We start from the raw sequence: 10850 nt of genomic DNA, 5'->3' as shown, positions 1-10850 counted from the left end.
TGCCACCGCTTCTGCTATGTCTAGTGTCGAGCCCTTTCTTGCTAGCTCATCCGCTATCTCATTGCCCAGTATGTTCCTATGACCGGGAACCCATATCAGGGTAATTTCAAGCCAATGGCTGAGCAGTTTCAGCTCCTCTCTACACTGTAAGACAAATTTGGATGAAATGTAGTTGGAGTCTAAGGCCTTAATAGCTGCTTGACTGTCTGAGAAGATAGCTACTCTTGCACCAACTTCCTTGTAGAGTTCTAGGGATTTGCATGCTTCTCTGATCGCTAAAAGTTCTGCCTGGAACACGGTGGCATAATCAGGAAGACGAATTGATTGAGATAGGTTGAGTGGCTCCGAATGGAAGCCAGCTCCCACACCACAGCTCATCTTAGAACCATCGGTATAAATTTCGATATCGTGTCTTCCAATCACCTCTCCTTTGCTCCACTCGGCTCTCGGTGGAAAGCGTACCGTAAAGCCTTTGATTTTTTTTTTTTTTTTTTTTTTAATTTGCACAAAATTTAAAACTTGGAAAAAACTAATATTTCCACAATATTTCAGCAGGGCAGAAATCACGAGCTCTTCTTGGAGAGAAGTGAAACGTCTTTGCTCTGAATTTGATAACAGACACAATTGTTATATAAGCCATGCCTTCTCCTGATCGGATTTTAATCAGCTTAATTCAATGTAGTTATAAGAAAATATGCCTCTACTACTACTACATACTGTTATCCGTTTCCCCTCCTGAAACCGAATGAGACCAAAATTCCCCTCATTTCACTAAAAATGCACCGGATATATATTTTTTATGAAATCACCACACGCTGAGAGCTACGCATAGTGACGCCTACCTGTATCGTCTGTCTGAGCGTTTTTATCAACGACAGCGAGGAAAATAACACAGCGTAATAACACCTGCTTACTGCATAGACACATATGAATGTATGTATGTATGTTTGTATGTGCATCCATTTCAATGCAAACCAGCCTCAGTCGACTTGTGCATTTCCGCGAACGAGATTGAGCACACACAAAAATGCTCTAATCTGTGAGGAAGAATTCACCAGCTTGCATTAATACCAGTGTGCACACAAATGTATGTTTCTGTATGTGTGTAGATATAAAGATATATGCACGTATCTGCATTGGCAAATATTCTCGACGTGGCGCCACAATTGAAATCGTAAGCATTTGTGCGCAAATTGAAAATCCCACAACCACATTTTCCTGGTACGAATTTTGTGGAATGCAAATGCACAAATTTCGGGCAACCCCAATCGCTTGTATAGCGCGGTTATGTGTAACTACGCGATTAGTTTTGCAACTCTCCAGCTTTGCAATTTGCTCTTGATTTGTTGCGTTTGCCAGAAGATAACGACGGCAGAGACTTGTGTGTGCAATAGGAGATTGTGTAGTTGATTGAAGCAAAAGTTTACATTTTTGTTACACACGTCTTGGCATCCACATACACACGCACACATCCGCACATACGTGTGTGACTTGTATATCAACAGCGACTGTAGATTCAAAGTACACAAAATATGCTTCGAATTTTTATGGGAAAAATCATATAAGCCGTTCTTCTAAATTATTTACAGTTATACTTATTTACAGTTACATAGACATATACATACTTTATTTGGTCAGAATCAATGCATTACATATATAAATACGCATACAAGCATACGTGTACCCAGTGCCCGTTTAGAATATTTCTCCGTATTAACTACAAAAAATCAGCGTAAGCTTATTCTTTTCTCGATACTGTATTTGGAGCGACAACCTCTCGTGATACAAAATTATTATATATTAGAAGAAAAGTATAATGAAAAATATATTTGTTAGCTTAGCAAAGGACTAACTTTATTTCAAATAAGCTGTGGACGAAGAATTGAAATGAAATATGAAAAGAAAATAATTCTGAATTTTTTAAACTTTCAACAGCTAAATCGCTTTCAAAAATTTGTGTGGCGAATTACGTAATTCGAGGGGTAATTGTAGATAACTACGAATCATACAGAAAAAAAAACAATGGTTGAAAGAGCCAAAGTAAGGGTTAATCGTGTTGGAGGTACTTTTTCCAATAGGATTTTTCGACAGATTACGCGTGACTACTGTCAAACTAAATATCGGGTGATTTTTTAATAAGAGCTATAGGAAAGTTTTTCAAAAAAACACATGTAAAATTCAGAAAAATGCATGAAATTTTTATTTAAATCGATAGTACAGTCCATATAATTTAATGTTTGAAGATTATTTCATGCAAATGTTGACCGCGACTGCGCTTCAAATAGTCCATCCGCTTAGTCCAATTTTGGCATACCTTTCCAAAGTTTCGGCCGGTATCTCACATAGAAATGCTTTAGTGTTGTCTTCCAATGCGTTAATTGAAGCAGGCGTGTCTGAATAGACATGAGCCTTAACATAGCCCCACAAAAAATAATCTAAAGGCGTTATATCGCACGATCTGAGTGGCCAATTGACAGGTCCCGAACGTGAAATAAAATGTTCACCGAACTCGCCTCCCAACAAGTCCATTGTTACGCGTGCTGTGTGGCATGTGTCACCGTCTTGTTGAAACCAAATGTAATGCAAGTCAAGCTCTTCCATTTTGGACAAAAAAAGTTGGATATAATTTCACGGTAGCGCTCACCATTCACAGTTACGTTACGATTCGTAGCACCTTTGAAGAAGTACGGTCCAATGATACCTTCAGCCCATAAACCGCACCAAACTGTGACCTTTTCTGGATACATTGGTAGCTCTTGCAATTCTTCTGGCTGATCTTCACTCCAAAATCGACAATTCTGCTTATTTACGTACCCATTGATCCAAAAATGAGCTTCGTCGCTGAACACAATTTTTCGACTTTAAACTTTCTTAACAGAACACGCATTTTTATAATAAAATTCAATGATTTGCAAGCGTTGTTCGTTTGTAAGACGATTCATGGTTAAATTATAGACCAAACTGAAGATGTTTGATAGTGAAACAAAACACGAAACGTGCGTCAGCTGTTTAAACCAACTGTTTGAAAAGATAATAGATAAAGACTTACTCCTAAACAACGTCTACAAATCGTGCAATTCTACTACGAAAATCGACGCTCTGTGAAATGTTTTCATGGCGCGCTCATGCCAACTTAAAGTGTTCAGCGATTAGACCCATTTTTGGCTTAACCGCTATGTACGTCAATAAGAAACATTGCCGTATTTGAGCTGAAGAGGAACTCGAAGCCATTCAAGAACAGCCACTGCAGTCATCACATCCACTGAAAGCAACCGTTTGGTGCGGCCTATGGGCTGGAGCAATCATCGGTACATATTTCTTCAAAGACAAAGCTGGAGGAGATATAATGCATGAAGAATGGCGAACGCTATTGCACCATGATAAACGACTTTTTGATGCCGGAAATTCAATTCCGCGATCAACACAACATTTGGTTCCAACAAGACAGCGGGCGGCGCTACTTGCCATACAGCTTGTGAAACCGTTGATTCACTGTGTTGTCATTTCGGCGAACAGTTTATCTCTCGTCTCGGACCAGTGGATTAACCACCAAGATCGTATGATATCACACCTTTGGACTTTTATTTGTGGGGTATGTAAAGTATAAATACTTTATTAATAAACCAACTTCGTTTGAGTCATTGGAAGCCAACATTACTAAAGTTATTCACGAGATACGGGCCAATGTCCCTCACCGAGTCGCAAGTCATTCAAAATTGGTGTTTAGGGATGGTTGAATTACGGCGCAGATGTGGCCAGCATTAAAAAGGGATTATCCTTATAAATATATGTCATGAATGGCTGTACACAAAACTAATAAAGATGACCCTATAAATTTGAATTTTCGTTGTTTTATTTCAACTTAAAATCTCTAAATTGATCGCCCTTTATAAACTACTAATTTTAAAGTAATAAATGATGTATTCTGGTGTTATGTAAATTCGAGAAACCCCTGCTTTAGCATTCTCTCGGATGTGTTCTTCAATGGAAACTACGCCTCCTATACCAAGGAGGCTTTTGATCTGTTTGTGAACTTTTCAGTTCCAATTTTGAAACTGCGTCTGGATCCCCTAGAATACTGCTAGGGAATATTACTTCCCCTTCATTTCGGTTCTCTCCTGCTAATTATTGATGGTGTGTGGATGTTGATGGATTCTCATCTCATTTTATCGAAAAATTTTCGGCTCTTGCCTTTCCACTCTTATCTTATCTTTTATAAATCGTTAGCTTGTGGATCATTCATAGATGCTTGGAAAGCTACTTCTATCACACATATATTGAAAGCAGGGAATAAATACGACATCGCGAACTACAGGCCTATTTTCAAACTTTCAACGGTTCCAAAGCTCTTTGAGTTATTGTAACACAAAAATTAAACTTCGCTGTGAAACGTAATATCTCTATTAATCAACGTTGTTTTATGGCTGGTAGATCAATTGTCAAGGACTAAAGGAAGTACTTCCTTCCCTCAAACAAACAGTCGGCGCACTCGCGGATCGGCACTCATGTCACTGTTGAGAGTTATGATTTCGAGGTTGTAAGAGACTTTATTTCACTTCAGTCTTGAAATCCAACGGATAATCTCTCTAGCCACATCTGCTACTGTGGACTAAGTAGGCAATCGAGTAGTAAAGTCCTCTCACGACGAACACAACTAACACTCTACAAGGCTCTCATCATGCCCGTACTAACGTATGGCGAAGAAGCGTAGACGATGACAACATCCGACGAAGCGACGCTTGGAGTGTTTGAGAGAAGGATTCTGCGTAAGATTTCCACGTTGGTGATGGCGAATACCGCAGACGATGGAACGATGAGTTGTATGACCTTTACGACGACATAGACATAGCGGAGCGAATAAAGATCCAGGGGCTAAGTTGGCTAAGTAATGTCGTCCTACTGGATACAAAGACTATGGCTCTGAAAGTATTCGATGGTGGTAGCAGAGGAAGAGAAATACCTCCTCTGCGTTGGAAAGATCAGCCGGGGAAGGACTTCGCTTCCCTTGGTGTGTTCAACTGCCGCCGATTAGCACGAGAAAGAAATGCGCGCTTGGCTAAATTCGGCCAAAATCGCTTAAGTGGCTATTACGCCATTCAAGAAGAATATAATTACAGATAATTTTTGCTGTTAGTTCTATGTAGTCTGTAAGAATCCTTGTATTTCTAGATTTATTAAGCGGGCAAATTAAAATAAATGAAAAATAGATGAATGAAAATGAGGTTTGCCGTACGATCTCAAGGTCTTTTTCCCCTTGCACTCATCCCAGTACCTCATCCAAATCCAGTTCCCTTAATAAGCCTACGAGAGAGCTGGGTTGTGCTGAGCGTATGTGCCTTTCTTCCGGCTGCGTCTGGCGGAGATATCTCAACCTGCTTCGCACAATAGCGTCGCATTCGAAAAAAAAAATGTGATGGACCGGGAACTGGACGCAGAAACCACAGGAGTCACTGGAACATATCCCAATCGCATACAGATGACTACGCAATCTGTAGGAGAATGTGAGTATTCCAGTGAGCATTCTCAGTTTATGCCTAGGGAGGGTTATGAGTTGCCTGAATGTCCTTTGATTATAAGACTTCGCCTGGCTTAGCCCCATAATTTGTTGCCAACTCACGTCACTTAGCCTTAGGTCTTCACTTCTAAGCTTCTTCTTGATGGTATGTTAGCCCTTCACTGCGGCTAGGGTCCTATAGATGACGACGACGTAGCCTCTCTTGCCAAAAAATCTGCTACTTCGTTCCCAGTTATACCCCTGTATCCTGGGGCCCATATGAGCTGGACGCAATTATGCATTCCTAGCAAATTCAATATCTTGATGCCCCGTGAGTGGCATCAATGAGGACTTAACCCTATTTTAAAAGTGAAATTTATCAGATATTTTATTTTCCATATTTTCCATATTTTTAATTTATTTAATGTTAAGTTAGTGTAAACTCTACAAATAAATATTTACATAATAAGCATACATTTGCGTAGTGTTTTGTACAAATTTGTGGACTAACAGTTTTTCTTTCCCCATAATGTCGACCATTTATTTTTAATGTATTTAGATACTTAGATACATACATACATATCTACTCATTATGATTAGCAGTAGTTATTAAAATATTAAATTAAAAAAATTAGCTCCTCTTATATAGAAAATGGTACATACAGTTGTGCTCAGAATAATAGCAGCGCGACATATTCCAAAGTATTGACTTTTTATTTATTTTTATATAATTTTATTTGTTTTTTAGAACAATGTATTTTATAAAAATCTCACCAAAATATGTTTTATAATACAACCAAATCTATATAAACTAAAGTATCCAACATTGTACAAAATTAAAAAAAAAAAAAAAATTAATTAAAAATTCCTTTTAATAAAAACTTTTGTAGTAAAATTCTGAGTATGTAATTTTGTAGCTTATTAAATTTTGTGTAATTCTGACATAACTCAAAAATCGCGTTGAATTTTCAGAATTTTTTATTTGCGTTTTCTCCATATGAAAAAATTCGAGCATTCGTTAGATAGAAGAAAAAGTGTAAAATGTGTGCAGCATATTGACTATTTATTTATATATTATACAGGGTGACCGACGGGAATCTGACGTTTTTGGGATGGCTAGTACTCTGTCGGTGAGAGGAGTAGGGAGGCGAATTACAAGCCAGTAATCTCGCCATTCGATGCCGTTTCAGTAGCTATGGAGCGGTGGACGGTTGAACATCGCATGTTTGCGTATGACGCATTTGTGCAGAATGGCGGGTCTGTTATTACCGTGCAGCGACTTTTTCGTGTGCGTTTCAATCGCGGGCGTCGTGGAACCGTTCCAAGCCGCAACACGATTCTCAGTTGGGTTTATAATCTACGAACAACAGGATCTATTATGAAAAAAAAGCCACCAGGTCCGACTAAGACAGCAAGAACACCAGACAACATCGAGCGTGTGAGAGCCGCGCTGACTCGTAGCCCTGGGCGCTCTGCACGTAAACACGCGCGCGAATTAAGAATAAGCCGTGAATCTCTGCGAACAATTTTACAGAAAAACTTAAAATTTCACCCTTACAAGAGGCAATCAGGAAAGAAGTGGCTACAATTGATGTTGAACTGATGACTCGTGTGATGGCCAATTTTTGGAGAAGGCTGGAAAACTGCATTCAGGAGGATGGGCACCACTTACCCGACGTAATTTTTCACAAATAATATTCATCTTCAAATGGCATGTTATGGCAAAGAATTTTGTGTATTAAAATAAAATATTTCATTTAAAATAACTGTGTACTGTTCATTTCAAAAACGTCAGATTCCCATCGGTCATCCTGTATAATTAAAAAAAAAAAATTTTTTAATAAAAAATTCTTCTTCTTCTTAATTGGCGTGATAACCGCTTACGCGATTTTGGCCGAGTTTAACAAAGCGCGCCAGTTTTTTCCTTCCCGTGCTAACCGGCACCAGTTGGACACACCAAGTGAAGCCAAGTCCTTCTCCATGTGATCTTTTCAACGCAAAGGAGGCCTTTCGCTTCCTCTGCTACCACCAGCTGGTACCGCATCGAATACTTTCAAGGCCGGAGCGTTGGCGGATGGTTCCATGTGTAGAAGTCCACGCAAGTGGGGAAAGTTACTGATCGACATTCACTTGGGAATGGCCAGGACGATTCTTCTGCATATGGTTCAAGCAGCTCACAACGTCCGGGATTAGCCCACGTATCCTCTGGGTAGTTTCTGAACACCCGTTCAGGAGTGAGCTAACGTGAGAAGGCGAAGTATTCCAGGATAGCTGGTTGTGCGCTGGGTTTAGGACGCGCCACTTAAAAATCCCCCCCAATGAAAAGAATTACAAAGCCTCGGATGAGTTCTAGTTCACACTACAATAAAATCCATTCAGCTCAATGTTTCAAACTTTGTATAAAATTTAAGACACTAAATATACATCAATTATTCAAACTTTTTAATAAAAAATTTTCTGAAAATTTTGGGTATGTAATTTTGTAGTCCACTCAAGTTTGTTTTGAGAAGGTGCAAGTTTGAAGTAGCTCAAAAATCGCGTTGATTGTTGCTAACTCTTTTTTATGCTGACGGTCTTGTGCATTTGCTCCATATGGAAAGTTTCGAGCATTCGTTAAATGGCAGAAAATGCTGAACACCGTCAACAAAAAAAAAATTATCAAAAATCGAAGCGATTTTCGAACTACTTGAAATTGATACGGTGTTATATACTATTAAAATTAAATGGCCTACAAAACTGCATACTCAGTAGTTTTTTTTTTAATATTCGCTAAATATTAGTTTGGCAAAAGGAAATCCATCATTTTCTCGGTAGATGCCTGTATTGGTCGATATCTCGTAAAGTATCGATCAAACAATTTAAAGTTTACGCTTCTTGTCAAGGTGATACTACACACAAAAAAAATGTCTTTGTTGTTTTTAGTTTATTTCATTCAGTTGTGAGTTACAGGGTGTTAAGATTGGAAGTAAACAAAGAGAAAATTCGGTACATTTTCATGTTTATCTTTGATGGAGGCGAAAGTGGCAGCCAGGCCGCTGAAATTGTGAATGGTCTTTATGGTGCCGATACTGTAACGGCTAATTACGTGCAATTTTGGTTTCATCGATTTCGTTCAGGCACTTTTAATGTTAAAGAAAATGTCGATGAAATCACTGAAATAATCGAAGTTGGCCGGCAAAAAAAGAAATATTTTTGAATCTTTTTAAATTTTGTACAAAGTTTGAAATTAAGTTATATGGTTCTTGTTGTAATGCATACATATTACTATTTTATAAAAAAAAAAATTAAAAAAAATTGATAGAAATAAAAAACTGAAATAAGTAAATAGTCAAAATAGTCGCGCTGCTATTATTTTGAGCGTGTGTATGTATGTTGTGTGTATGCGTGTACATGGCAATTCGTTTCAGAAAATTGGCTAAAATTGGCACAGCTAAGCTGCTTCCATTTTAACTTAAATAATAAATTAGAGCTATGTTTTGTTTACACTTCGGTAGCCGCTCAAATGCTCGCTTGAGTTAAGGCACCTAACAAGAACTTATTTTCATCCCATGCTGGCCCTTGCCAAACCCACGGCTCCTGTACTCGTGTCTGGATGACAAGAATCATCACTAGCAAATCCAAATGGCATTGTCTTCATTTATCTGTCGATTGTTTCTTTTCCCATGCCGGTAATTTTACGCCGCTCGCCATAATAATTTTGGTCGTAAATGTCTTTTGTACAAATTTTTCAGCAAATTCACATAACCCGTCAACATCGCACACAGCACACATACATATGCAGGTTCACGTATGTATTGCTAAAAAAGGGTCCCATATGTTAAATGTTGTGTACTTATGCTGCAGCCCTTTAGCCGCGGAACATGGCTATATGGTTGGGTGGCGGTTTTTGTTTACAAATGCGTCTGCAAGTTAGTCGCCAGAACGCGGTACGGAAGTCTGGGTTGTAAAAGGCATAAATGAAGGGATTAATGGCGCAATTCACCCAACCGACCCATGTTAGGAAGGACATAAGACCCTGAAATACCGCAGCGCGTGGAAGGAATGGCATTAGCAGGTAGTAGACAAAAAATGGCAGCCAACAGGCGATAAAGCCACCCATGACAATTGTCAGCGTCTTAGCGGTTTTCGTATCGCGCTTTGTCGTAGAGACGCGCATTGGTATTCGATGCGGATGATGGTGATGGTTGTGTTGATGTTGTGCGTGCAGATGCTGTTGATTTTGTCCCATGACTTGACCAAATTTCATGCTCTGCGTTGCTGTCATGCTGGCGGTCGTCGCAGCCAGGCAATTCTCAGATAATGAAGTGGTATCCTCCACAAAGTGCACAGCTTGCATAGGTAATGAAGAAGAGCGACGCTCAGCCAATGGCACGCCCACCGCGCTTGAATGCATGCAGATGCCCGTGTATTTGCAGGAGATGGCCGTACATTGAATTACAGAAGTTAAGTGAGAGACCTCGACCAACTCGTAGAAGGCGGGCTGATGCTTCAATCCACCAACTACTACGCTGTTGCTCAGACCACCGTTAATAGTGGCACTTCCGTTTGCGTTGTTCAGGTAGGCTTTGTTACATTTGCTGCAGTGCAAACTGAGATTCTTTCCGGAGCAATTGTTGCTGCCGGCGTTGGCACTGCCCCAGCGCGATTTGAAGGAAGGAAACTTCGGTGTGGCACATTGATAATGCTCCGACTCGGAAATGAAGTTATCACAATCGATATCGTGGTCCGCAGCACGTTCAGAATTCTAGGAGAGAGAGAACAAACAAAGCATGATATTTTTAAGAAGAGAATAATGTTGGTGAAAGGTGGCGCAAAATTATTCACCCTATCGGAACATTTATACTTTTTGCAGGTGGCGTCGTACGCCAATCATTTTTGGTACCTGTGAGCTGAAGTAATCCTACAGGCAAGCAATGGAAATCAAAATAGAGAATTTCATCATGCAAAATAATTTTTTTGTTTTTATTTAGAAACAAAATATTAAAAAACAAAATTGGATGATTAATTTTGCGCCTCCCATTTGACTATTAAATAATTACTATCCTTTCAAACACAACTGAACGTTTCTGCTTATACATAATTTCAAGCATTTCAAGTTGAGTCATGAGTAGATATCGTCATATGAAATGCAAAAAGGCGTAACTAATTAAAACAACAATTCTTTTGCAAAAGCAACTAAGAACTTTATAAAAAAGTGATTTAAAAGTAAAACTCAAGTTTTGGTAATTTTTCATAAAATACCAAAATCGAAGTGCTTCTTTGGAAATTTCATTTAAAACCAAATTTTTTTTGTTTTGTTTTGTTTTTGTTTTTTTTTTTTTGTTTTTACAAGAGCAATTAAAAATTTATAGAATTA

At 38.8% G+C, this 10850-nt stretch overlaps 1 protein-coding gene across 1 annotated transcript in view; it reads right to left on the bottom strand.

Annotated features, from left to right (window-relative positions):
- Positions 1–8298: 8298 nt before the first annotated feature.
- Positions 8299–10850, bottom strand: part of LOC129235792 (tyramine receptor 1) — a 42476-nt gene continuing 39924 nt past the window's right edge. The window contains exon 6 of the mRNA XM_054869831.1: positions 8299–10238. Coding sequence (XP_054725806.1) covers positions 9342–10238 — 897 coding nt within the window. The 3' untranslated portion in view covers positions 8299–9341. The remainder of the gene's footprint in view (positions 10239–10850) is intronic.

This window comes from Anastrepha obliqua, chromosome 1, assembly GCF_027943255.1.
Source record: "Anastrepha obliqua isolate idAnaObli1 chromosome 1, idAnaObli1_1.0, whole genome shotgun sequence".
Lineage (NCBI taxonomy): Eukaryota > Metazoa > Arthropoda > Insecta > Diptera > Tephritidae > Anastrepha > Anastrepha obliqua.
This window is presented reverse-complemented; position numbering and strand designations above follow the sequence as displayed.